Raw genomic sequence first — 27030 nt, 5'->3', positions numbered from 1 at the left:
TGGTTAAAGACCAACTCAAAAGCCCCACAAAATGTCACACAATGAATTATTTTGGATAAAATGTGCCTGTTGTGTCCTCACCGCAGTCCTGTGTGCGTCGCAGCTGGGTAGTGTAGAGTATTAGAAATAACGACTGACGCTAGGGTTCAGAAATGAAGAAAATGCATTTAGTGTACACCAGAATACAGCCATTGATTCTGGAACTATGTAATCAATAAAACAATGAATATTGTAAAACCACTGTAATTTTGAAACTTCAACCGCTTATCCGGGATCGGGCCTGCTCCAGCAGGGGACCCCAAACTTCCACATCTACTGGGGGATCCCAAGGTGTTCCCAGGCCAGTGCAGAGATATAATCTCTCCACCTTGTCCTGGGTCTTCCCCGGACAAAAAGTCTATTCCAAGGTACTGAAAAAGAGGGTTCGGCCGATAGTGGAACCAAGGATTGAAGAGGAACAATGCGGTGTTTGTCCTGGCCGTGAAACGACGGACCAGCTCTTTACTCTCTCATGGAGGGGCCTGGGAGTATGCTCATCCAGTCTACATGTGTTTTGTGGACCTGGAGAAGGCGTACGACCGAGTCCCCCGAGAGATAATTTGGGAGGTGCTGCGGGAGTAGGGGATCCTACTTGGGGCCATCCAATCCCTGTGCGCCCGAAGCGAGAGCTGTGTCCGGGTGCTCGCAGGAAGTCGGAGGCGTTTCTGGTGGGGGTTGGCCTTCCCCATGGTTGCGCCTTGTCACCAATGTTGTGGACATGGTTCTCATTAGCACATAGCTAACTAGCCAGCTAAACATCCCGGTGTAGAAGTCTCTACAGAAGCATCATATGTGCGGCTTCCCTTTCCTTTCACGCTGGTCCGTTGTCCGATTATGAGGTCAGGCTGATCTGGGTCCAAAAACTAGCGCTAAAACAGTTTTCCAGCAAGGTTGGGTTCGGGTCGGGTCTTCTTGAAGGACACTGCCGGTGGTTGCTCTTGTTATGTCGATAAACGGCGCGTGGGAGACTCATCCTAACGAAGGGCGAGCCCAAATCTCAATGTATTTTAGGACGCTGAAATGATAATGTCACTCGTTAAACTTTGTGGCTAAACTGCTTCTTAGACCGAACCCAGCTGAGCCAAGCGGAGAGGACACGCAGGAAGAGTTTATAACGTGGAAGGACAGGGCTCGTTGGTGGGGAGCAGAGCAGCTGACCTGCCCACAGATGGCAGGGTGACGGTGTAATGCGTGTCGGTGCCTGCAGGTGGCGGCTGCAGCCCTGCGGACCGCCGATGGGAGGAGGCTCTGGGGCTTTGCGGTCGGAGTGAAGGCTCAGCCGCGGTCAGCGTTTTCTCTCACCCGATCCACGCTTCTTGGGTTCAGCTCGGACTCGTGCAAACACACCTGCGGATTTTCTCTCCAGAGAGGAGGCGACGCAGGGAAGGAAACCGACCAAAGCGACGTAAGATCGATCAGATTAAGTTCCATGTGTCTCTGTCTCTTTAAGCGCGATGCTTGAGGAGTGTGGCGGCGTCGCGCAGAGAAGCAGGATTCCTCTCGAAGACAATAACCTGCACGATACGTGTAACGTGGACGTCTTAGTAAACGCTGCTGTCTAACGTGTAGTTACACACACGCAGCAAAGTCAGCAACGCTGAAGCTGTCGTGTAGTTGGATAACATGACACACACACACACGAACACACACACACACACACACACGTTTGCTTGTTGCTGATGTTGGCTGGTTTTGTTTAACACCTCTATGCCCTTTGTATCATCACCTTCAACGATTCATTTTCATCAACAATGACATCATACATGCGTTGTGATTTGGGGTCTAAACATGTCACACACATCTGTGTAGAATGTCTTCACGTTGATGTCCACTGAGCAGGTCAGTTCTAACTTTCTGAGGGTCTTTCTGTCTCTCTGTGCCTTTCTTAGATCCAGTGATGAGCGGCTGCGTTTGTGGCTTCAGATACGATACGTCGGGACATTCTGGATGAACGAAACGTCTCAGATCCCCTGCTGTGATGGAGCATCCCAGCCTGCTGTCCCTCGCTGTGGCTTTGTTGGCTTTCCTGAGCTCAAGTTCCACGAAACTGACACCCAGAGTTTCCTTCCCTACGGGTGTGTATTGTTTTATCCTTTTACAAATCTAAACATACTTAAAAGTGTCTGTGTTAGTAGCGCAGCTTTGGAAAGTCAAGTGTTTGAAGTGTTGGTGGGAGGATGATAATCAGCATGTCCAGTTGGAGGTCTCATGAGACACGGACAGCTGTTTTAGCACCTGTGAAGGAGATTTCTCAACTCTGGAATTGGTGCTAGCAATAGTCCACATCAGGGCTTCAGACCTGTTAAGGCCAGCATCCCCTTCTACCTCCCGCCTGTGTTCATACCTCAATCCCCCACACTTACAGAAAGAACCTGCGCTGCATGAAAATTGGACTAATTACAGAACAGTTTGCACTCAGTGTTTGTGTACAATATTCAATCAGCTGTTAAATGCGCAACATTATGACATATTAATCCTGACAAAAACAAACTAGTGTCAATAACTTCCAGTTACCAATAAGGATGGTGAGGCACATTAGTTGACCATACAGCATTACCATTACATACAAATGTGTACTTACACATAACGACTGATCACCTCAGGAAGGGGAATTTGAAACCACTTAAAATAGTGGCACATGTATTCTCTAAGAAACCGATGGGAATAAAAAAGGAATAGTCTCGCTAGTTGTGCGTTCTTAGACGTGGACGGAACTGCCGTGCGCAGCGAGAAGTGAGGCAATTGTATGAGGTGAAAAGTGAAATGACACAAAAATATATTTTTCCTTTTTGTGGTGCGGCCCGGTGGGGGACCCCCTAGGGGACCCTGCCTTAAGGGGTCCGTTTGCCGCTCACCGCCCTTGTGTTTAACACGTGGAGGAATTCCTCTGTAGGTCACGCCTCTGTTGGTTTTACTTCCAATGCAAAAAGCTTCCTCATCTTGAGCTACCGTCTCGCTTCCTCCGATCTAACTGACTGCAACTAGCGGCTCTTTTGTTTCTGGGGTCAATTTTGTTTACTCGTTTACTAAAGTTGCGTTATTCTCATTTCATAGATTAACACGTTAATGTTGACACCACTATTATTTTTATAATTCATGTTTCTATTTTGTGTAAACCCCCACTATTATTTTAATATATACACACCATTAGACCACCGTTACATGTTTCTTCTCACGCACCCCGGGGGCTGCCCGCGCCAGACTCCCTGGTTTACATCAAAACACGTGCAGAATAACCAAATATAATGTTTGTGGCTGATAATGATTTACTATAGCATATGACCAAATTAAACTTATTCTACATGCTCAGTGATATTTGACATTTCAATAAATCTTTCTGTGCAATTTCTTACAGTGTGCTTACATGTAGCTTATTCTAATTGTCTGTGCTTTTCAATTGCATGAAATAAGTAATAAATGACTTTTGTTTACTGCTGTTTACCAGGTATTCCTGGAAGACATCTCACTCGCTTCAGTGGCCATGATGTCAGCAACACCACCACACTGCTGCTCAGTGACAGTGGAGACATGCTGTATGTCGGATCCCGGAATGCTGTGTTAGCACTGGATGTTAGCCACAAGGATGCTATCATACTGAGGAGTAAGGTGGGGGAGCAACAACTTATAACCTACATTTAGAGATTCATCAGTATATATCTTGCTTAGATCTTACATTTATAGAACTCAAACAACTAGATACTTTACTTTTGGAGGCAAATAAAGGAGATGAAAAGCAGGTGAACTGTCAGCTGATGAGCTGAATTATTACCTGAAGAGTTCAAACTGAAAGCAGATGAACTGTCAGCTGAACAGTAAGAGCTGAGAGCAAGCGAACTTCTCAGCTGACCGGTGAGAGCTTAGATCAGCTGAACCCTCAGCTGCAGAGTAAGAGCCTAAAGCAGCTCATCTGTCAATCTAAGTCTAATCCATCAAGTAGTTCCTGTCACTTAACAATTCAGCACTGAAAGGGAGCGCTAAGAAGAGAACGCAGCTATAAGTACTCTTAAAGGGGAAGAGAAGTGTTCTCACCCAACAGCAATATTGTAAAGACCTATTACATTTTGAGGAATTACTTTTATTCTTATTATTTTCTAAAGTTTTTTGCCTCTTTGTGGGCTTCGTCATATGCCAAAATATGTTAAATTTAACATGCACATCAAGATTTGTGAAAACGGTTGAAAGGGTCTCTGTAGCGCCTCCTATAAATGTTCTTACATTGAAAAGGCCCACTTTTTGCCCCCTATGACTGATTGACTTGAAATGTGGCCGCCACGATAAGAGCTGTTAGAATTCTCTAATGCTGAGGAAAGGAGCTTGAATGCTTCTTTACTTCGCTCCTTCAGCGTAGCAACCACTGGACCATCCTTTACCAGAGGGAGGGCGCTAAGTTAGCCCCACAATCCTTATTTCAATATTAGTGACGCATCATTTGGCCGTTGACGAGAATCTTGATCGAGAAACACAGATCATGTAAGCAACTGTTAGCATAACTCAATATATTGCAACCTTGTTAATAGTAATTTGTACTTTGAACCTGGTTGTTTGTCGTCTGCATGACCCTAACAAACAGACGAAGGAATCTGAGATGCTGCTTTAGTCCATCTTTGGAGTAATTGTTGTTTGGCCGCTGCAGACCGACGTCTTTAACATGCGTCTCCCGTCGCATCAGAACTACGTAGCTTAGCGAAAGCGTTTTTCTTTTCCTAACTCCTCATGAATTCTCTCCATCTCTCCTTGACCCCGTGACACCAGGAAAAAGAAGTTGGTTTAACTCAGCCTCACATGATCTACCAGTCGTGACCTCCATCTGGTCACATTTAATCCTAGTGGCAACAGAGGTTACTTGTTTATTACGTTATAACCAGTGTTGGGCCAGTTACTGAAAATGAGTATTTAGTTACAGTTACTAGTTACTTCTTTTAAAGGTAATTGAATTACTTACCAGTTACTGGGTATCAAAAGTAATTAGTTACTCTGGAAAGTAACTTTTAAGTTACTTTTATGTCTGCTTTTTAAATGTAATGAATATAAATAGTACTGAACAGTCAAACACAATAAACATATTTTTTAGAGCTATTTATTGTAATCAACAGGGCAACAGGCCTTCAAATCGAGCAATAGTACACAAGTCCTTTTTAATACTTAATACAAAATAACAGTTTGAGGCGTTTGCCTGAAGGCAATTGACTCGACACTTGACAGGATGCATCTCATCTCCAACACAGCGAGCGATCAATCTATTCAGCTCTGGCCGGCTTATTGGCTGCACTGCAGTCCGTGTGAAGTGGAGCTCTGGTTGTTTGCGTGGAGCAGCGCCTGCAGCATCCGCGGGGCGGCGCTCTGTCGGCATGAGCGACGCGACGCTGTTTACGTGCACGTACGCCGACTATTCTGTGACGCACAACGTTTGGTGGCCACAACTGTTTAGTGCTGACAGGCAGCTGTTTACTTACTATTGGCCGGCCCTCCGCTTCGCGTCACAAAAGAGAGTAACGCGAGTAACGAACTCATTTCAATTTCAGTAATTCTAACTGCTTTCATTTATTTAAAAAAATACTTCGTTACATGCTCGTTAACGCTAAAAGTAGTGGGATTACAGTAACTCCCAACCCTGGTTATAACCTGCTCCTCACAGATTAATCAGATCCCTCGCAAAAGTTGTCAGAATACACTTACGGCCTGCATCATATTTCACTGTAAATATTGTAAGAATTCGTCCCGGCGAGTCAGAGCATCAGCGAAGTTGATCCTTCGCCAAGAACGAATAAACCATGTGCCTCCACATGATCAGATCCTTTCCTATTTCCACATGTTTGATGAAACCTGACCAGACAATTTTGAATCATAGTCATAACGTCACCTGCTGGTATCAGGAAGTAAAAGTTTGCATACTTTGGCTTGCTTCTCTCAGTAGGTAAATCACATCGACATCCAACTTATTCCACGCAAACATAAGACTGTCCTGATGCCCCTGTAGCATTTTATGTTTCGTCTAACGTTGCCGTGGCAACCCGTTCTTCGCAGTAAACAACAAAGGTGCTTTTGAGGGACTAAATATACGCAAATTGTAACTAAACACATTGAAAGTCAAAGATGTAGTTACTTGATATGATTTTAATGCTTCAAAATGGTAGCAATATGTAAGACATGTAAACTGAAAACAAAGTATTTGGGACCGTGCTCCAAACCGTGCCAGAAGTAGGCTATTTTTATTTTTCCATTCATTTTTTTGTGCTTTAAAATAACCACCTGCTCCTGTAAATTATCGGATAGACTTCAAAGTGGGTCAGTACAATCTAAAAGCCTTAGTGATTAAAAGTGATCAAAATCTTGTGTGTTTTCCCTTAAACCATCAGATCTACATGTCGTTTATCGTCAGCATCCCAACAGGAATGTGTTATCGGGTCGTCTTGTAGAACCATAGGTGCCCACAGATGACAGTAATAATCGTCTCCTCCATTTCTAATTCAACAATGTCAACTGTCCTGCCAGGGAGAACAGCGGAGAACCTCAACGCTGTTAGGCTCTTGTGACCCAGCATCTATTGTCACATGTTGTCTACTTGTGTCTTTGCTTTGATTTGATACGTAATAATGTAGTATGGTATCCACCTGGAGTGCAGATCAATAGAAAGATTTGAGCTAATTGTTCATACATTTAAAATACATCTTAAAAACGTAACACTATCAGTATTTTGTGAGTTCACTGATGAAGGTAGGTCTGAAATAGCCATATTTATGAATACTGAATGATTTCATTACACTATCTATCTTCTATGTAAATGTGAGTATTCTACTAAAATGTGAAGAGGTCCAGTTAGAGAAAATCTCAAGAAGCAAAGGTGCCGAAGAGCATAATGTGACTACTTACTTGAATGGAGGAATAGAGTTGTATCAACATGTGCATGTAATTCAATAACTAACCCAATTCTAAAACTCTTGACAATATTTATTGTCATGTAACAAAGAACTGAACATATATGTGTGACTGCACATGTATATATGTATATGAATATAAATAATGTTCTCTCAATTAAGCTAAATAAAAGTAGGGCTGCATTTAAAAAACAATAAATTGGAATTGAAATAAAATGTTCAAATAAAAAATAAAATAATGGGAAGATAAGCTTGAATTTCCCCTTCTCTGCTTCACATTTGGACTTAACTGTCTCAGAAAATTGTTTTACAAAACACATTTTGTGGGAAGTATGAGCAGAAACTAGTTTGTCCATTATGGATTAAATGCTCTACTTTCACAGTCCACGTTTCTCTTTTTGAAGAGCGCCGTTTGTTCCTCATTTTTCTCACCCTCCCTTTCTATCACTACCCGTCCGAAGAGTCAACCCTCTCCTGAAGAAACCTACCCTCAACCCTTCTGAAGAAAACAACTACAGACCGGTCTCTCTTCTTCCCTTGCGACCTTTAACCAACTCTCCTCCTATCTCCACTGTAACAACCTCCTTGACCCCCACCAGTCAGGCTTCAAGGCCGTTCCACAGAGACTGCTCTCCTCGCTGTCTCAGAACAACTCCACACTGCTAGAGCTCCTCTCTCTCCTCTGTCCTCATCCTTCTGGACCTCTCTGCTGCATTTGACACAGTCAACCACCAGATCCTTATTTCCTCCATTCAGGAACTTGGTGTCTCAGGCTCTGCTCTCTCTCTTCTCTCGTCCTACCTCGACGGCCGCACCTACCGGGTAACCTGGAGAGGATCTGTAATCTTACTACTGGAGTTCCTCAGGGTTCCATCCTGGGTCCCCTCCTCTTCTCGCTCTACACCAACTCTCTCGGCGCTGTCATTTGCTTGCATGGCTTCTCCTACCACAGCTATGCCGATGACACCCAACTCTCTCCGTCCCTCACTCGACACCCAGGTGGCGGCACGGATCTCTGCCTGTCTGACTGACATCTCTCAGTGGGTCCGCCCACCATCTGAAAATCAACCCCGACAAGACTGCACTACTTCTCTTTCCGGGAAAAGACTCTCCGACCCATGACTTGATGGTCAGCTTTGGCAACTCTGTGCTGACGCCCACTTTGACCGCAAGGAACCTCGACGTGACACTCGACAGCCAACTTTCGCTGACTCCCACTCTCCGCTCTGCATCTGATAAACTGCTTGTTCCTCCTCAGTGAGAGCCTTCACATCTTCAGACTAAAGACTCTCCACTAACACACTAACTAACTGTAGCACTTACATTGTACTTGTAACGCCTTATCTATAGCAAATTGTAAATTGGCTTATTTGAGGAAATTACACTTTGTTGTTTCTTGTTCTTCTGAGTTTGTATCCTTATGGTTGAATGCACTTATTGTAAGTCGCTTTGGACAAAAGCGTCAGCTAAATGACATGTAGTGTAACAATATCTATAGTTGTGTAATGGAAAATGTAATTTTATGTGCTGAAGTTTTATTGATGGGTAAGACCGCTCTTCTTCTTTCAGCTGGACTGGAGCCCCTCAGAGAAAGACATTGAGCAATGTTCCATGAAAGGCAAGAAAATGGCAAGTAGTTTATCCTGTGAAGTAATGACACGTCCACGGATCAAACCAACCGGATAAGTTAAGGCTGCCAGTAACACATAGCTACCATAGCTACCATTTTCTTAATCAGCAGTAAAAACACAGGAAGTTGCTGTTTAGGTTTGACGAGCAACGTGTCTCATAACGTTTAACAATGAAGCATTTTACTCAATCTAATCATTGCTACTGTATATCTTTGGTTTTAGTGAAACATCTAAATTGATGTCTTTATGTTTTTTTTTAGGCTGACTGCCCCAATTTCATCCGTGTTCTGCAGTTCTTTAACACCACCCACATCTATGCCTGTGGAACGTTTGCCTTCAGTCCACGATGCACCTACATTGTAAGTCCGTTTTTGACAAAAATGTAATATGGTGTTCAACATTCTGACACCATGTTGATGCCCGCTGCTTTATTTCAACAATTGAATTGGCCCAAAACCCACTAAAAGCAGTCGGTTGCATTTAATGTGATGCCATTTAATGGCAATACATCTTTCTTCCCTTTCTCTCCAGAACTCTGAGACATTGACAATGAGCCTCAAGGCGGATGAAGGACGGGGTCGCTGCCCCTATGACCCCTACCAGCGCAACACTGCTATCATCGTAGGTAGGTAATGCAGTTACGTAATGGGACAGTGCCGTTACTTTGGGCAAGTTGAAAGAAGAATATAGAATATATCCAGCTGTCTGGATTTGGCAGGAGCGTGTTTTATTATTGGCAAGTATGAAAACTAAATTATTAAAGATATCAATATAAATCTTATTATTAATAACGGAGCACCACCCTGAGATGACCAAACGTTAACCAAACTTAAATGATGTTTCCTAATTGATTTTCACTCAATGTTTCTATATTCAAAGTTCCACATTAAGACTGAACAGTGAAGGTTTGAATTGTAGCTTAGAACACAATATACAGCAATTATCCCAAAACACATGCACAAAGAAGTCACTTAAAACTGTTCTTTAAAGTATCCATCCATCCATCCATCCATCGTCAAACCGCTTATCCTGCACACAGGGTCGCGGGGGGGCTGGAGTCCATCCCAGCCAACTTCGGGCGATAGACAGGGTACATCCTGGATTGGTCGCCAGCCAATCGCAGGGCTACACAGAGACATACAACCATTCACACTCACATTCACACATCTACGGGCAATTTAAAGTCCCCAATTAACCTGATCCCCAGAGCATGTCTTTGGACTGTGGGAGGAAGCCGGAGAACCCGGAGAGAACCCACGCAGACACGGGGAGAACATGCAGACTCCACACAGAAAGGCCACTGGGCGGAAACGATGGGGATCTTCTTGCTGTGAGGCAACAGTGCGCACCACCACGCCACCGTGCCGCCCTCTTTAAAGTATAACAGAGTTTATTCAATTGTAACAACACTCATGTCAATACTATTTAAAATGAACGACGAGCACTATACAATTACTATCTCAAAACAACAAAGAGTAATGTGGTGAAAGTGTGCTTGTGGGTCGGTAGGGAGGGAGCCGAGAAAACTAACAGATGGTTTTGATGAGTTTTATTCTTTTAATATGAACAGTGACGTAAAATCGCTCTTAGTGGAGGCGGTTTGCTTCGAGGAGTATTTATAACAGCACATCATTTGGAAATGATATTTTCCGGGGCATTGGCGTCAGCACGTTGAAATAATAACAATTAAGGAAAAGAAAAGGGAAAGAGTGTTGAGATGATTCAGAAGGCACGACGGGAGAAGGTAACAGTACCCTGTCAAACAGGCTGCCAGTTGTTGAGGATTAATTGGTTCATAACATAAAGAAGCTCATTGTGGAATACCTGCCTGTTTTAGACATATTCAATATTTCTTACAGGAAACCAAACTGTTCGTATTTGAGGGGCATGAGTTCAAACTGTTTTTGTCAAATTCCGAGTATCTCTTGAGTTTTGTCCTGTTTGTAGATGGAGAACTTTACACGGGGACGGTGGCAGACTACAGGGGGAACCGGCCAGTTATCTCCCGTCACCTAGGCGAAGGCCGCCGCCTGGACCTCAAGTTGGATGATACGTTAGGATGGCTGGAGGGTGAGTGGGTTCAGTCAGATACAAAATGCTCGTAGTCATATATAAGATTTAACCTGTTTGGACGTCAGTTGTTTAGAAAGATGCTCAGCCCTTGATAATTGCTCAGTTCTTGCTTTGATGTGAGGGATGGGAACTTCTCAAAACTGAGAATTAAGAGACAATAGGAAGTAAAACAACAAATCAACATAGGAGGTGGTTCTATAAACCCAGTTTGCCAAATCAACACTTCAAAGCTTTGCAATGGCTTAATTATGAACCACAGTTGTTTATGAAAGTACTGTCATTATTAAAATGACGGATGTCTCAATTATTCTGCTCGTGGTCCCTATCGGACCTTATATTGATCTTATATTGTCAATCTGTCAATAACGATACAATACTTTAATTTCCCTGGAAAATACAGTACATTCAAAATTGATTAGAAATATTTGACCTGTATCCAAGGTGTTGCCTTATTGTTTTCTTTATATGAAATTGCAAACCGTCTGTTTAACTGAGGGAATACCTTTATACCTTTAAAGAGTCCTCCAGTGTTTCCTGTATTCACTTGAGTGTTTATTTTTGGTTCTATGCAGATCTTTTGCATCGATTACATTAGTCAACTGCTCTTATTGGCTTTCTGCTCGCAGTGCTTGTGTTGACTATATAGTTGCGTGGTGAGTTTGGTAGGAAACAACTTTTGGATTTGCTGTTTTAGATTTTATTTTATTTAAACAATTTGACTTATTTCAACAAACCGTGGGAATACTTTGCCATCTATTTTCTGTAGATCCAACCTTCATCAGTTCCAGCTTCATTCCCGACGAGGAGAAAATCTACTTGTTCTTCAGTGAAGTGGGCCGAGAGTATGACTTCATCGACAAATTTATTGTTTCTCGCGTCTCTCAGATCTGCGTGGTAAGTATAAAGACGAGGCGTCATGTAAGCACCACAAACAGCAACCACATTTGTCTTTAGATGAAAGAACAATACTCCTGTAACTGTGCTCCAGTCTTATTCTGACTCTGAGGTAGTCATTACGTTCTATTATGGTTTTATTATTTACGTTTTTGTGACATACACATGACTCACACAATCCTACATTTTCTGTTTCAGATGCATCTAATGTGTACATGCAATATTCTAAAGCATAAATACTCTGTCAAGGCTCAAAACTAGTGTTTTTCTCATCAAAAACTTGTCAAATGGGACCAAAATCCGGCTGTCGGAGAAATCGCGCGCCCTGACTAGGTGGACGGTGTTGTGTCTGAAATACGGTGTGGATCAGGAATCAGGAACATTCATTGCCAAAATATGTCAGACAGACATACAAGGAATTTGACTTGGCGGTTGGTGCATAACATGAGACAGTAAGACAATGGACAACAAGACAGATAAGACAACATAGTGCAAGAAAGACAGTGCAATCGGAATTTAAATTAAAAATAAAAGTTAAAAATAAAAAGTTAAAAATAAAGTGCACCAGCGAACAGAAAGTGACAAATATATGTGCATGTGGAGTGTGACCGGTGGAAAAAGGGATGACTCAGTCAGTCAGTGGGGGACCTGGGCTCTGTTGATGAGACATTACATTACATTACATTACATGTCATTTATCTGACGCTTTTATCCAAAGCGACTTACAATAAGTGCATTTAACCATAAGGATACAAACTCAGGAGAACAAGAAACAAGAAAGTGCAATTTCCTCAAATAAGCCAATTTACAACTTGCTATAGATAAGAACCATTATAAGTCCAATGTAAGTGCTACAGTTAGTGTGTTAGTGGAGGTAGAGTGTGAAGAGGTGTGTCTTTAGTCTGAAGATGTGAAGGCTCTCTGTGGTCCTGGTGTCTTCAGAGACCTCCTTCCACCATTTCGGAGCAGGACAGCAAAGAGTGGTGATCTAGTCGAGTGTTTTGCTCTCAGTGAGGAGGAACAAGCAGTTTATCACATGCAGAGCGGAGAGTGCGGGTCGGGATGTCGGGTTGGACCAGGTCCTGGATGTAAGCTGGACCCGATCCATTCACAGCATGGTACGTGAGCACCAGTGTTTAGAACTGGATGAGCCACCGGTACCAGTGAAGAGAGCGGAGGAGTGGAGGAGTGTGGGAGAACTTAGGTTAAAGACCAGTGGAGCTGCTGCATTCTGGATGAGCTGCAGAGGTGGAATGGTGGTAGCAGGAGACCTGCAGGAGAGAGTTGCAGTAGTCCAGGAGGGAGATGACAAGAGCCTGAATCAGTACCTGCGCCGCCTTCTGAGTGAGAAGAGGACGTGTTCTCCTGATGTTGTAGAGCGTGTATCTACAGGATTGTGTTGTCAGTGATGTTGGAGTCAGGGAGAGTCGGCTGTCGAGTGTCACGCCGAGGTTCCTAGCAGACAAAGTTAACACGGAGTTGCCAAAGTTAAGGGATCACAACCACAACAGTGTTTTTTACTTGATGCCTTCTCCTCTCCTGTCAGAGTGATGTTGGAGGTCAGCGGACTCTGCAGCGACGCTGGACCACTTTTGCCAAGGCTCAGCTGTTGTGCCAGGCTGACAGTGAGCTGCCCTACAACGTGATCCAAGACATAGACACCCTCCCACCAGCAGAGGGAGCGCCTGCAGATGACACACTCTTCTATGGCCTCTTCACCTCCCAGTGGTCAGTTCACTAAAGGGCAATAATCCACACAGCAACCAAGTGCACCCCCTAAACAGTTTGATACACACAAAATGTCCTTAAAGAGGTGTACGGCACTTCACATGTGATCAGAGATGGTGTTCTGCATTCTTTGGTTGTAACGGGTGATTACTTGAGTTCCTATTGCCTTTCTATCATCTGAAACCAGTCTCTGACTTCTCTGACCTCTCACATCAACAAGGCATTTTTGTCCACAGCAGCCGCTCGCTGGATATTTTCTCTTTATTTCTCTTTTTGGGACCATTCTCACAACCTCTGTACGCCCCAGAGATGGTTGTGTGTTGAACCAACTCAACATCACATTCAATTTTGCATTAATATTTTATAGCCGGCGTGTACACTCGTACTGATCTAAGGTGCCACTGAGGACATCATCATTCCAGCAGTATTATATATTCTTCTAATAATGTGCATAGTGAGTACAATTTTGGTTTTCATAAAGTGGGGGAAAGGCTGTATTTATTGGTTTATTCCATAACGAAAGTTACACAGACAAACAGCTTATAATGGAGTACTCTGCGCTCTTTAGTCATCTCAGCATAGCCACGTTGCTAGATCACTTTACCAGATTACTTTACTAGATCACTGGATCACTTTACTAGAGCAAAGTGCAGTAATGAAGCCAGTGAAAGCTCTCACACAATTACGCTATACCCTCATTATCAGTCTTAATCTCAATGCCATTAAAAACATGAGTGAATTAATACAACACATACTTTTTAAAAACAATATCCTATTTTATTACATTACATGTCATTTAGCGGACGCTTTTATCCAAAGCGACGTACAATAAGTGCATTCAACCATAGGGTACAAACTCAGGAGAACAAGAAACAAATAAGCCAATTTACAATTTGCTATAGATGATCGACGTTACAAGTACAATTTAAGTGCTACAATTTGTTAGTCTTTAGTCGAGGTAGAGTCTATTTGTGTCCTGTAAGACACTACTGTAATACTACTGCAGTCGTGGGCGTATTGGGAGGAAACAAGTTCTCAGGGATCCCTTCATCCACAAGCACTTTGATTTCTGGACCAAAAAAAAAAATCTTCAGTTTCCTCTCAGGAGTTGCAGAAATGTACCATAAATAACCCTCAAGCAGCAGCTCGTTGCAGGATATTATCTAGTATACATGGAGCCGGAGCCGGCAGTGCACATCACTGTGTCTTCTGACTGACTTTGTCCTTTCTATTTATCTACACATGTATTAGTCTGCTGTGTACATCATTTGCTCTCATTCATTTTGTCTTTTTTTCTGCATTAACTAGGTCTGTCAATTCTGGACGATCAGCAGTGTGTTCATTTCGCCTGACCGACATCAAATCAGTTTTCTCTGGTAACTACAAAGTCCTGAACCGGGACACGTTGCAGTGGAGCACACGTGTTCAAGAAAAGGTTGCAAATCCAGGAGAGGTAAATCCAGTTCATATGAGAATGGAACTTTGTTAACTTTTAACAAGATGGGACTTCATCCTGTTGTGCAGCAGTTAAAGTATTATAAACGTGAGAAGTGTTGAAATAATGCAAAAATCCAAAAAGCCAATTCTAGAAAGGCAGACGTCTGCATGCGCTGCTACAAGGGTGGCAGTGACATTGGGGGGTCTAGACGGAACAGACCTGGGCGGCAGATGTTGGCTCTGGGGACGTGGAACGTAACCTCTCTGGGGGGGAGAGGAGCCGGAGCTTGTGCGGGACGTGAAGCGTTATCAGTTAGATCTGGTGGGGCTTACCTCTACGCACAGCCTCGGCTCTGGAACCACACTCCTGGATAGGGGATGGACTCTATTCTACTACTTGCTGCCATATTGAAGAAAAACACCTCCGGTGGAGCTTCTCTGACATTCCTGTGGAGGTAGGGGACATTGAACCAGAGTTGTGTATGTTCAAAACCTCCATTGCTGAAGCCGCGGCAGTGAGTTGTGGCCTCAAGGTCTTAGGTGCATCAAGGGGCGGTAACCCTCAAACCCCGTGGTGGACACCGGTGGTCAGGGAAGCTGACCACAGACTGAAGAAGGAGGCCGACCGTCCGACTCCAGAAGGAGGCCTTCCGGGTTATGATATCCGGTGGGACTCCGGAGGCAGTTGCAGTGTACCGACAGGCTCGAAGGGCAGCAGCCTCTGCCGTGATGGAGGCAAAGCAGCGAGTAAGGGAGAAGTTCGGGGTAACTATGGAGAAGGACTTTCGGTCGGCACCAAAGTGCTTCTGGAAAACCATCCGGCACCTCAGGAGGGGGAAACGGGGAACCATCCAAGCTGTGTACAGTAAGGATGGGACCCTGTTGACCGCAACTGAGGAGGTTATCGGGCAGTGGAAGGAAGACTTTGTGGAACTCCTGAACCCAACTACTACGCCCTCTTTGGTAGAGGCGGAGCTGGAGGCGGAGGAGGGATCATCGTCAATTGGCCTGGTGGAGGTCACTGAGGTAGTCAAACAACTCTGCAGTGGCAAAGCCCCGGGGATTGATGAGATCCGTCCAGAGATGCTAAAAGCAATGGGTGTTGGGGGGCTGTCTTGGATGACACGCCTCTTCAACATTGCGTGGAAGTCTGGGACAGTGCCAAAAGAGTGGCAGACCAGGGTGGTGGTACCCCTCTTAAAAAAGGCAGACCAGAGAGTGTGTGCCAATTACAGGAGTATCACACTACTCAGCCTCCTGGGTAAAGTCTACTCCAAGGTGCTGGAAAAGAGGGTTCGGCCGATAGTCCAACCAAGGATTGAAGAGGAACAATGCGGTTTTCGTCCTGGTCGTGGAACGACGGACCGGCTTTCCGTCGTTCCACCGTCGTTTCCAGGATCATGGAGGGGGCTTGGGAGTATGCTCATCCAGTCTACATATGTTTTGTGGACTTGGAGAAGTATCACTGGGTCCCCTGAGAGAAACTGTGGGAGGTGCTGCAGGAGTACGGCGTGAGGGGGGTGATCATGAGCAGTTCCTTTCCTTCTCCACCTTCTACACTTCTCTTCCCATCATTCTGGTACAAGTGGATGTTTGTTACATCTGTCCATAGGATGTTGTTCCATGACTGTACAGGCTCTTTTAGATGTTTTTGTCAAATTCTAATCTGTTTTCTTCTATTTTTGTGGCTCACCAATGGTTTACATCTCATGGTGAGCCTTCTGTATTTAGTCTGAAGTCTTCTCTTGATTGGTGACTTTGACACAGGTGCGCCGACCTCCTGGAGAGTGGCCAGCTGTTGTAAAGGGTTTTTCATCAGGAAAATAATTCTTTGGTTCGTTTCGATTATTAAGCCTGATGAGGGCTGCCTCCACTGATTGTGGCAGCTCTTTAGACTTCTTATTGAGAGTCGATAGCAACAAATCCAAACACAAATACCACACTTGAAATGAACTCCAGACCTTTTATCAACTCCTTATAAATGAAATAACAAGGGAATAGCACACACCTGGCCATGAAACTGTGCAATCCCTTGGGGGGGCACATACAATAATAAAATGTCTTTCAAATCCATTTTGGTTGTGTACAGGTCCAAAATTATGGTAATGGTGTCAATGTCCAAATATTTATGGAACAACTTTAATCGTGTTCAAATGACTGTGTTACTGTCAACCTTCCTCTATGTGTTAGTGTGGACTGCACAACGCATCTGACAACGCCCTGCGCTTTGTCAAAGAAAACTTCCTGGCAGACGAGAGCGTGCGTCCAGTTGGAAGACGTCTGACTATGTTATCTTCTGAGCACGACTACAGCCATCTGACCGTTCAGAGAGTCCAGGCCGCCAACAGCAGAGACTACACGGTCCTGTTCCTGCTTACAGGTTGGAAGCCTTTCAAAATGTGTCATTGTGGTTACACAAGTAGGAACTTGGAAATTATGACAGAGAGGACGAATTGTCAAAGGAAAGACTGATAACACGTTGGTCCCATTTGTTAAGAGAGTGATAGACAATTCTTTAAATTACTATTTGATACAATAATCTCCAAAAGTGAATCTGTGCTGCAGACTGGAATACGATTTTAAACTATATCAATACGACAAGTACAAAAGTACATGGATCCCATTGGTTAAAATATCTCAATAAATTGAAAGAGACGGGTATGTTTGATGCCTGAAGGAACGAGAAAAAGACATAACTCACTATTCAGATACTCACCAGGTGCACTCCAGACTATTACCTGATGAACACTACAGACAGACACAAGGGGAAGATCAGTAGAGATCACAATGCAATTTATTTAACTTTGTAAGAGGGGTTTCTTTGTCAGACTCTTGAGTCCACTGCCCGGTGATCAATTCTCTGTTAGGCAACGTGAGCGGAAAGTCTTTCCCACCGGCAAATGTCTTGCGTTGGTAGAGAACGGGGCATAGAAGTTAATCGCTGTCTCTTCCAGGATCCCGATAACAGGGTAACATTGCTGCGCTTTCACATGTTAGTGTGGTTGAAATATTAAATAGCACTTTATTCTCCCAGTAACAAACAAAGCCTTTACCCCAAATACAATTATTTGTATGTAAAGATGAATTCATTGCAACCTAACAGTATAAAAATGTCTGTAGTAACATTTTACGTGATCTAATCAAGCCTTAGCAGGAGATTCTGAAACGTTTCACTCTTGATATTTTATCTGAGAACTCTTGGCATCTCAGACAGTTACCATCAAAATGAAACAACCATCTGTCGGGGACGGTGAACCGTTATTTAGACAAATCAAGTATCATAATTAATCTTCACCTGCTTCATTTTAAAAGCCCGACTAGTTTATCACAGCAGATATACACAAAGTAATCACAGAAGGCTGCTCCTTAAAGTGTAACAAGTTCATTGTACAGGCTAGAAGGCCGTCTTTGTTCACCACCAGCCGCCACAGTGAGACACAACAAACCCTGGGGCCTGAGGATGTGTGTAATAGCATGTTTAAACAGTAGAGCAATAATTATTCAGTATTTTGAGGAGCTCAGCAGCCTCTACTCAGACTATCCCCTTGTTGAACAATAATGTAAACCTTTACACAAAAACATTCTAATCTACTATTTCCCATACATCTAAGACTCATTGTGAGTCAATAAGGTTTGCTGTGTTCCCTCCAGTTGTGCGCTGTAACGCCCGAGCCGGCTCATTGGGCGTCTACTGCTTAGTGTGATGTGGAGAGGATCCGGCTGTAACTTGGAGTAAAGAGGTTGTTTATCACCGTGTGGTTGCTTTTATACCAAGCTGGCCTCTACCTGCAGTTCCGGTGCTTTCTGTGACAAAAAAAGGGGTTAGCGCAGAGTTGTGGGTGGTTATCGTGTCAGGGGTCTTGGTTGCCAGCTGGTGGCCAAATCCGCATGGTGCATGTCCTAGCACATCAATTTCACCGGAATTTTCTCACTAACTTTCTTTCAGAGTCTGGTTACCTACACAAAGCTGTCCTTCTACAAAGTGGGGCCCACATCATAGAGGAGGTGCAGGTTTTTGAGCAGCCTCAACCTGTCAAGAGTCTGAAGCTCTCCATACCCAAGGTACACGTTTCCTTACAGCATTTTGGATTAGATATGCTTCTTGTCCTCCAAGGGGAAAACGAGGGAAAGCAGATTCTGCTTGGTGCACGGATGTCACAGTGTTAAAGGAATCATGCAGCCCTCAGTCAGAAACTCTTTTCATTGAATTCACCACAGGAGTTTTCAGTCATTCTGTCCGGTGTTCTCAGGTCTGTCTGATTGAGGCGCTCCAAATCAAACTGATGGTACCGAGCAGCCTGCTTAATGTTTTTGGAACATTAATAAGAGTTTAAAAGTCGATATTTTTGATGAGTTGATAGGAGTTTAAAAGTCGATACACCCCCCATACTTGGATTGTTGGATTGGATTGTGAAAGACTGTGTTCCACTCATCTTCTAAAATTCTCATCAAGTAGTAAGCATTTTTGAGATCGGATATAGAAAGAATCATAGCAAATTTCAGCTGTCCAGCTGATGGAGTGAAAGAGGTGGGATGCCTGCACCTGTCGATGCACAATCTGAGAAACTTCTTTCTTTCCTACGCAGAAGGAATCTACTCCAGTAAGTGAGGGAGAGGGTCTGGTGATGCCCGCAGCAAGGAATGACCTGTTGTGATGTAGCCATTTTGTAGATCTGTACACAACATCCTCTGTGCCAAAACCGGCACAGGAAAAACCCTTCGATAATCCTATCCAGTGTAAAGGCATAAACAGATTATTTTGGATAAAACCTAGAAAGAAGTATTCTTATATTATAGTAAAACTATTACTGTATACTTTTTGATATGTTTTACACTTTAATGAAGTTTCGCAAATAAACTTTTAGGATTTTTCTCAGTGATTTTTTTGTTGATAATAGATTGCACAATAGGTTTTTCACATATGTGTTTCTATGAAGCAACAGCTGCTCTCAAGTTAAAGGGAGCAAAATTCCTTGTAAAGTATTCTAGTCTATTCTATACAGTTCTAACGGTTTTGTTTCTCATTCTGTCCCAATACAGGGAATGATATATGTTGGCACATCTGAGGGTGTAGTACGAGTTCCAACAGCCAACTGCTCTTTCTACTGGACCTGTCCTCAGTGTGTTCTTGCCCGAGACCCCTTTTGTGGCTGGGACCCTGTCAGCAGGGCCTGTGTGGGGGCCTCCAACAGCCGGACCAGCCTGTGAGTACAAAAGGATCATGTTAAAAATGACTTGTATTGTGATACACAGATATATAATACTACTTTTACATTATACAGCATCTTTCGGCATAAAATGAAAAAACAATAAAGGTCTATGTACACTAGGGGTGCCCATTAGGTTGGTCGCCAAGGAAGTGCCGCTTAAACAAAATCACGTCAGGTCACCACACATGCGCAGTTGACCACTGGAGCTAACGGAAAACTTGGTAGTGCTAATTGTCCTTGCATAATAACGCACACATTTAATTTGATTCAAAAGCAACCCAATGAAAGCCACAATGTTTAAACCAATCATAAATTCCCTTGTTAATGACTCCATCTATTGCATAATTAGGACCCAAACAGTTGGACCTATTTCAATTCTGGCACAGACCAGCAATTGGCGCAATGGAGGCCAGAAGGTGACATGGGTCATTAAAATAGTATCCAGGTTTTGTGCTTGAACTCACAGAGTTTTCCTTTAAATGAAACTGCATTGTCGTGGTGTGGTGCAGAGAACTTTGGTTACTTCCGCTCTTCCGGTGTGCCAAAAGAAAAGAAAGTTGACCCCGAAAAATGAAACCGCCTGCTGCAGGTGTAACAGATGTGTTTACGACATGGAAGACGTCGACTCAGATACTGATCTTTTCAGCATTTATTTGCTCCTGCAGAAGACAATAAAACAAAGACATTGCCTTCTGGTCTCTGCACATCAGCATCCTAGACACAGGGTCTTCTGTGAAGGAAAAACGGGACTCAAGTCTAAATTACAGCTTGTCAAAGATCCAAATCATGACAAAAAGGGGAGAACAACAACCCCAAGTGAACAAAATAAATGTGACAACTTCAAAAATTCCAGCATTAAAACAAAAGAAAACACATACCTGCAGAAGACAATACAACACAGACATTGCCTTCTGGTCTCTGCACATCAGCTCCCTACACACAGGGTCTATGGAGGGGAACGTATACGTCAGGACGACCAGCGACGATGTAGCGAATACAAATGGCGCGAAATTAAACAATGACCAAACGTATACTTTTATCACCACTCCATCGTCTAGAATAATGACGCACCACAGCTGATGGTCATGTTACCCACGCTAATGGTTGCTGATGTTAACAGTTATATTTAAGAACATAGCGAAATAGTGCAACATCATTTTTCCCTCAACTTACCTTCAACAGAGTAACGCTACTGTGAAGGAAAAACGGGACTACGGAAGCCTAGGAGGCGCAGGAGGGATGAATCGCAGTTTCCGCAAATTTAACTTGTCAAAATAAAATTCACACACTCAACAAGATTGTTGAATAATAACCACAAATAAGATAGAATACATTGAAAATGACAGTGTATTTCTAACTCCGTTACACAGGCAGTTGGTCAGCTTTTTGCATTGAAAGTAAAACAAACAGAGGCGCGCCATACAGCAGAGAACTTTACAGAGGAATTCCTCGACAACCGTCAAATGATGGAGAGTTGAGAGCACAGCAAAGTGCACGAGGACAATAATTGCTCCCCAGGGAAAAAAAATGTAAAAAGCCATGGGTTAAAAATGCAATGTAAGTCGCTTTGGATAAAAGCGTCAGCTAGATGACCTGTTATGTAATTGAAGTAATTGCCTTCCATGGTTTAACCTCTCTAGAATAAACCGTAAAAGTCATTCAATACAACAAAAGTGAGGGGTTGGATTGTCACTAAAAGGCCCACCTGTTCTAGGCACGAGATGAAAAAAGCATGGACCTGAACCGTGAAATTGGCCAATACATTTCCAAATTACGTTGACCTCTGCTGGATGTCTTCTGAAGTAAAAGGTGACTTAAGGGTTTAAGCTTCATTAGTGGCAATAATATATGTTACAAAGCAACGCTATGTTGCCCAAATGCATGACAGACATTTATGTTTTGAACATTCATTTATTTGGTTCTTTGAGATATTTTTTCAGGAAGTACTTGAAAAATCTCCAACGCACTACTATCGATGAAATATAATTATAAAATTTGAACTAAATGTTGGTATTCCCCAGAACAGATGGGTTAGGGTTTTACAGCAAGTAGACAAATGGTATTTTCTGTCATCTATTTTCTTACCCTATTGCGACACAATCTAAAATGAATTTTTAAGTTGAACTATTGGATTGCCAGCATGAGATCAGGATATCAAGGTAGCTTTTTTGCTGACTGTAGTTCTTCTTCCTCAGATGCCAGGACATAGACAGAGGAAATGTTAAAGAGGCATGCAAGACAGTTTCAATTACGCATAGAGACCGATTTGGTCCAAACAAACTGCCTGCAGGTAAGTGTAACTTATCTCAGTGGCTGGTTACATACTACATAAAAGAAATATTCACATATCATATTTAAACTGTACTTTTCTTCAGAGAAAAGGTATTGTCCACTATGCCACTGAGGCTTAAACTATTTAATCACAACAACTGGCCTGTGTACTTTATTCACCTGAAAAAATTGTTTTGAAATGTTCAGGTGATTATTATTATTATTATTTCTGACCAAGATGAGCACTAAGTTAACATTTTAAAGTGTAAAATGAACTTCTTGGTGGACAAATGTATAGACCCTTGTGATGCTGTCTCTGTTCAACCGTCTGCTTCTCTGTGTGAGGACTTTCTTTGTCAATAAGATTTCTGCCCTTAGACCCTCACTCCGCCAGCATGCCCAGGACCCGCAACTCCTACAGCAAGCTCAGCTGTTTTTCACCAGTTTGAGCCTGTCTCACTTTCTGCACTTACTGAAATAGCTCATCACATACGCCCTGCTAACTGCCCATCAGACAGACATCATTCCATCCCACTTGCTTAAGAAGGTTTTCAGCTCAGTTGGGCCTTTTATTTTGTTTCTTATAAATCTGTGTCTCAGCTCTGGACGTGTCCCAGCCTCCTCCTCAACATGCCACAGTGCAGCCTCTTTTAAAAAGGAAACATTTGGATCCTTTGGTTCTTTCTAATTTCAGGCCAATCTCCAAACTCTCTTTTATCTCCAAGGTCTTGGAGAAAGCTGTTTTTAACCAATTGCAGGAATTCCTGGGTCGTGCAAACATTTGTGAACAGTTTCCGTCTGGTTTTAAGCCTCTTCACAGCACCGAAACAGCTCTTTTAAAAGTTTTTAATGATCTTCTTTTAAACCTTGATTCTGGTAACTGTGCATTTTTTAATGCTATTAGATCTCACAGCAGCATTCGACACAGTGGATCACTCTATCCTCTTGTCCCGCCTCGAGCACTGTGTGGGCATTAGAGGCTCTGCTCTAGAGTGGTTTAAATCCTACCTTGCAGATAGATCCTTCTGTGTACAATTGGGGAAGTTTTCCTCCTCAGTGGCTCCTCTGACCTGCGGAGTCCCCCAGGGGTCAGTTCTAGGCCCTCTACTGTTCTCCTTGTATATGCTACCCCTGGGATCGATATTTATGAAGCATGGAATCCCTTTCCATTGCTTTGCTGATGATGTGCTAGTGTACTTGCCACTGAAGGCCCCCTCCAAGGAATCCCTTCATGCTGTGTTTAATTGTATGACGGACATTAAAACATGGATGGACCTAAACTTCTTAAAACTAAATGAAAATAAAACAGAGATTGTGCTATTTGGTTGCCCTGACTTGGCCCAGGTCCTTGCCATGTCCCTTGACCCACTAGCACCTTACATTGGTTCCCAGGCCAGAAACCTTGGTGTGATTATTGATGGGGCGTTTAAAAGCAGGTAAGCTCTGTGGTTAAGGCTAGCTTCTTCCAGCTTCGGCTTCTAGCCAAAGTCAAACCCCATCTAAAAAGGGCTGATCATGAAAAAGTCACGACTGGTTTTATATCTTCGCGCTTGGACTATTGCAACCCCCTGTACGTCGGTATCGGCCAGTCTGAACTCAACCGTCTACAGCTTGTGCAGAATGCAGCAGCCCGTCTCCTAACGGGACAAAGAATCATGGGCACATAACGCCAGTGCTTTCCTCTCCACTGGCTTCCGGTTAGGTTCAGAATATTTATCCAGTCTCATTAATGTGCATCAACCCTCCAGAGCCCTGAGGTCAGCTGACCAGTTGCTTCTGAACGTTCCTCGGTCGTTCCTTAAAACGAAAGGAGATCGAGCCTTCGCAGTAGCGGCTCCCAGACTGTGGAACGCTTTACCATCTTCTGTGCGGTCTGCGACGAGCCTTTCTACTTTTAAAACTCGCCTTTAGACCCACTTGTTCACATTGGCCTCTGGCTGAGTTAAGTCACCTGTATTGGATCTTTTATTTGTTTACCTTTTACTGTTTCACAGTTTTTTTCTTGTTTGTTGTTTTACTTTTGCTTGTATTGTATATTGCTGCTGATTATTTTTATTCTGTAAAGCACAGGCTGCCCATTGGCCTTTAAAAGTCCTATATAAATAACATTGACATTGATTTTAGAAAGGACCTCAAATCAAACATTTCTGCTCTGTCATAGTGATTTATCAGCAAAGACGTCCACTTATACGATGTATTGTGCATCTAGTATGCCCAAAGATGTCAAGTAACAAAGTACAAATACTTTGTTACCTTTTTCCCCCTTACATTACTTTTACTTTTTTCCAGCACTAAGTCCTCAGCTGATATTTACTAGGCAGGGACTTTTTTATCCGTTAACTTTGTTCTATTAACTATCATAGAATGATATCTTTGATAACTTTGGTTCTATCAACTCACCGTTTGGAAGAGATTTAAAATGAAAATGTCCACGTAGGAGTACCCGTCTCCATTTTTCTGTCCCTGTTTCTGTTTTGCAGCAACAATTTAAATCTCGCCCCCCAATGCTCTCCTTGGCTGACACCCCTTTCCTTGCCCTGCACCCTGTTTCATAATAGCCTTTGCCTGCCTGCACTAGTGGGTGTGTTTTTGATCACACTTTTTTCTCGAGGATTGGACACACTTGGGCGTGGAGTATAAGCAAGGGGAGATGATACGTTTTTTTAGCAGTTTTTGTCTTGTTTGTGTAAGGGTCATGAATTTCCTTCCTGGTCAACACATTCTTTGGCGAGTTTGATTGTTGTGTGCAGCTTTCTTGATATTGCATGATGCTAGGTAGAGACATGTGGTATGATCTCGGTGAGTAATCTGTATGTCAACTTCGTCCTGTAGGAGAACTGGTGTCTGTGTCCCTGAATGAAGTGGTACGGCTACAGTGTCCTGCAGCTTCGCAGCTCTCCCAGCAGCTCTGGGAGCGTCCAAACAGCCGGCTGCCTTCAGACTTGTACCTACACCTGGAGGATGGGAGTCTGAGCTTTGTGGCATCCCCCGCCACACTGGGTCATTACCTCTGCCTGTCCACTGAGAACGGCTACCAACAAACTATGGCCATCTTTCATGTCAAACAGAAGAGCACCCCCTTGACTCAAATTCCAAACATCTACACCTGGCCTGAGGCCCATCGCATAGCCACCACAAAGAGTGTGGCCAGGACAGGTCCTGAACTACACACCTCTGTGGGGACCTGGCCTAAAACAATAGAAACAAGACAAGGAGAGACTGAGGAAACATTGTCTAGCAGTCAAGTCACCACCAGACTACGGAGCAGAAACGTGACCCTGTTGAGAGAGGAATCTTGGCAGAGAGAGCCAGACTTCCGGGACGGAGAGCCCCTCCTGTTGGCCCAAGGCCCCTGCTACCTTAAGGAGCTAGTGGTTGTTTCAGTTCTGCTGGTGCTCTGCCTCAGTCTGCTAATAACCATGCTTCTGTATGGCAGCAGACAGCGCTGTCACAGTCAAACGGCCCCGCAGCCAGTAACTCCAACTAGAGAATGTGACAGAAGGACCCCTGTGGAGCAGGAGGCTCTCAAGGGGAATAGTTTTCTGAGCAAACACAGTGGACATGCTAGTGGACTTGTTTGTAATGGGGTCCTTTCAGGCTCTAATGGGCATTTGCCTAACACCCCTATCTGAACAGTCTCAGATGAGATCAGAGGTGAGGAAAGGACATCCAAGGTACCAGAATTACCAGGGTTCAAGCTCAATGGGAGGCTCTGGTTACACAGCCAACGAAGACAGTTCAAACACTGTGGACTCACAGGTAAGATCTAGATCTAATAGGACGAAAGACAATCTGTTGGACACCAATGCAGACGCATGACTGTTGAAATGGAACTTTTAATTGTTACCAAACACTAAAACACATGTCCACTGTTCTGTCCTCAATTGTTTGCGTTTTCAGCTACGACAATCACAACCACTTGAACTTGAAGGTACTTGCTGATCCAATATAGCTGGTACTTTAAACATTTTTTATAGACCATCGAGGGTTTGATGCAAAACCACTGACTGCCACATATATGCCATATACTGTATATAATATATATGTATGTATGTATATACAGTTTTATGGGACCATTGCATTTTCAAGAATGCTAGATAATGGAGTAATTGGTCAAATATTGTGAACTGAGGTTGTATTTGGTACTTATGGTAAGTATATGTCATATAGTTTGGAGAAACAGACAGTATTAGGAGCTAGGGAACTAAGCAATGTACTTCTGCAAAGAGGTAGTAGCGAAACTTTTTTATTCACCAAAATCAATATTTTGAATATCTGGTGGCAGGGAACTGAACTGAAAGAGAAACTTTTATATGGACTTTTTCTTTTTCATGTGGCTATTAAGAAAGTAAATTTCACTTCAGTTCCGTTCTAACAATTTTCTGAATACTGCATACAGTGAAACTGATTTCACTTTTATTTTAGGTGTCTAAAATACATTTTGCTGTAGCCTCTGTCCACCACATTGCTTTGTGCTCCTGTTTTTATCTCCAAACTCGCAAGCATCACAACTATCTAAGAGATCAATGCTCATCAAACATCTCAGAATCAAACATTACACAGACAGATTGACCAGATATTCCTGTTAATGCGACTCAGCTAATGACGAATAATATATTTAGAGACTTTGAACTTAGGTTCTAAAAGGCCAATGAGTTAGGATCAGTGGACTTATCTTTTCTTTTTTGGATGGTGGTATCACACACATAATAGGAACACGCTTTGGCTATAGTTCACGTGATGCTTATTTCCTTTGCATCATACACACTGGGCCATTTGGACACAGTAAACATGTCTCCATAACCTGTGGTGACACAATGCACAACTCAGTGTTTTTACATGCAGTTCAATAAAGAGGATACTGTCAGCTTT

The 27030-nt window shown here is 43.3% G+C and overlaps 1 protein-coding gene across 1 annotated transcript; it reads left to right on the top strand.

The window, feature by feature from the left end:
- The first annotated feature begins 769 nt into the window (after nt 1-769).
- On the top strand, nt 770-27030 carry sema4ab (sema domain, immunoglobulin domain (Ig), transmembrane domain (TM) and short cytoplasmic domain, (semaphorin) 4Ab). The gene is made up of 15 exons (XM_040188912.2): nt 770-1444; nt 1929-2114; nt 3485-3645; nt 8484-8543; nt 8806-8904; nt 9077-9170; nt 10493-10615; nt 11385-11512; nt 13059-13240; nt 14549-14693; nt 16868-17057; nt 18624-18739; nt 19718-19881; nt 22083-22177; nt 24991-27030. The coding sequence occupies exons 2-15, from the start codon at nt 2018-2020 to the stop codon at nt 25788-25790; spliced, it is 2454 nt and encodes an 817-aa protein (XP_040044846.2). The 5' UTR covers nt 770-1444; nt 1929-2017; the 3' UTR covers nt 25791-27030.

This window comes from Gasterosteus aculeatus, chromosome 10 (assembly GCF_964276395.1).
Source record: "Gasterosteus aculeatus chromosome 10, fGasAcu3.hap1.1, whole genome shotgun sequence".
Lineage (NCBI taxonomy): Eukaryota > Metazoa > Chordata > Actinopteri > Perciformes > Gasterosteidae > Gasterosteus > Gasterosteus aculeatus.
The sequence above is the reverse complement of the archived record's forward strand: the minus strand, read 5'-3'. Positions and strand labels throughout refer to the sequence as shown.

What these genes read in the sequence shown, in the direction of transcription:
- sema4ab (XM_040188912.2), top strand. Translation starts at nt 2,018, where the DNA reads ATGGAGCATCCCAGCCTGCTGTCCCTCGCTGTGGCTTTGTTGGCTTTC. An exon ending in CAACACTGCTATCATCGTAG is followed by an intron (nt 9,171 to 10,492) that starts GTAGGTAATGCA and finishes TCCTGTTTGTAG; the next exon opens with ATGGAGAACTTTACACGGGG. An exon ending in TACGTTAGGATGGCTGGAGG is followed by an intron (nt 10,616 to 11,384) that starts GTGAGTGGGTTC and finishes TATTTTCTGTAG; the next exon opens with ATCCAACCTTCATCAGTTCC.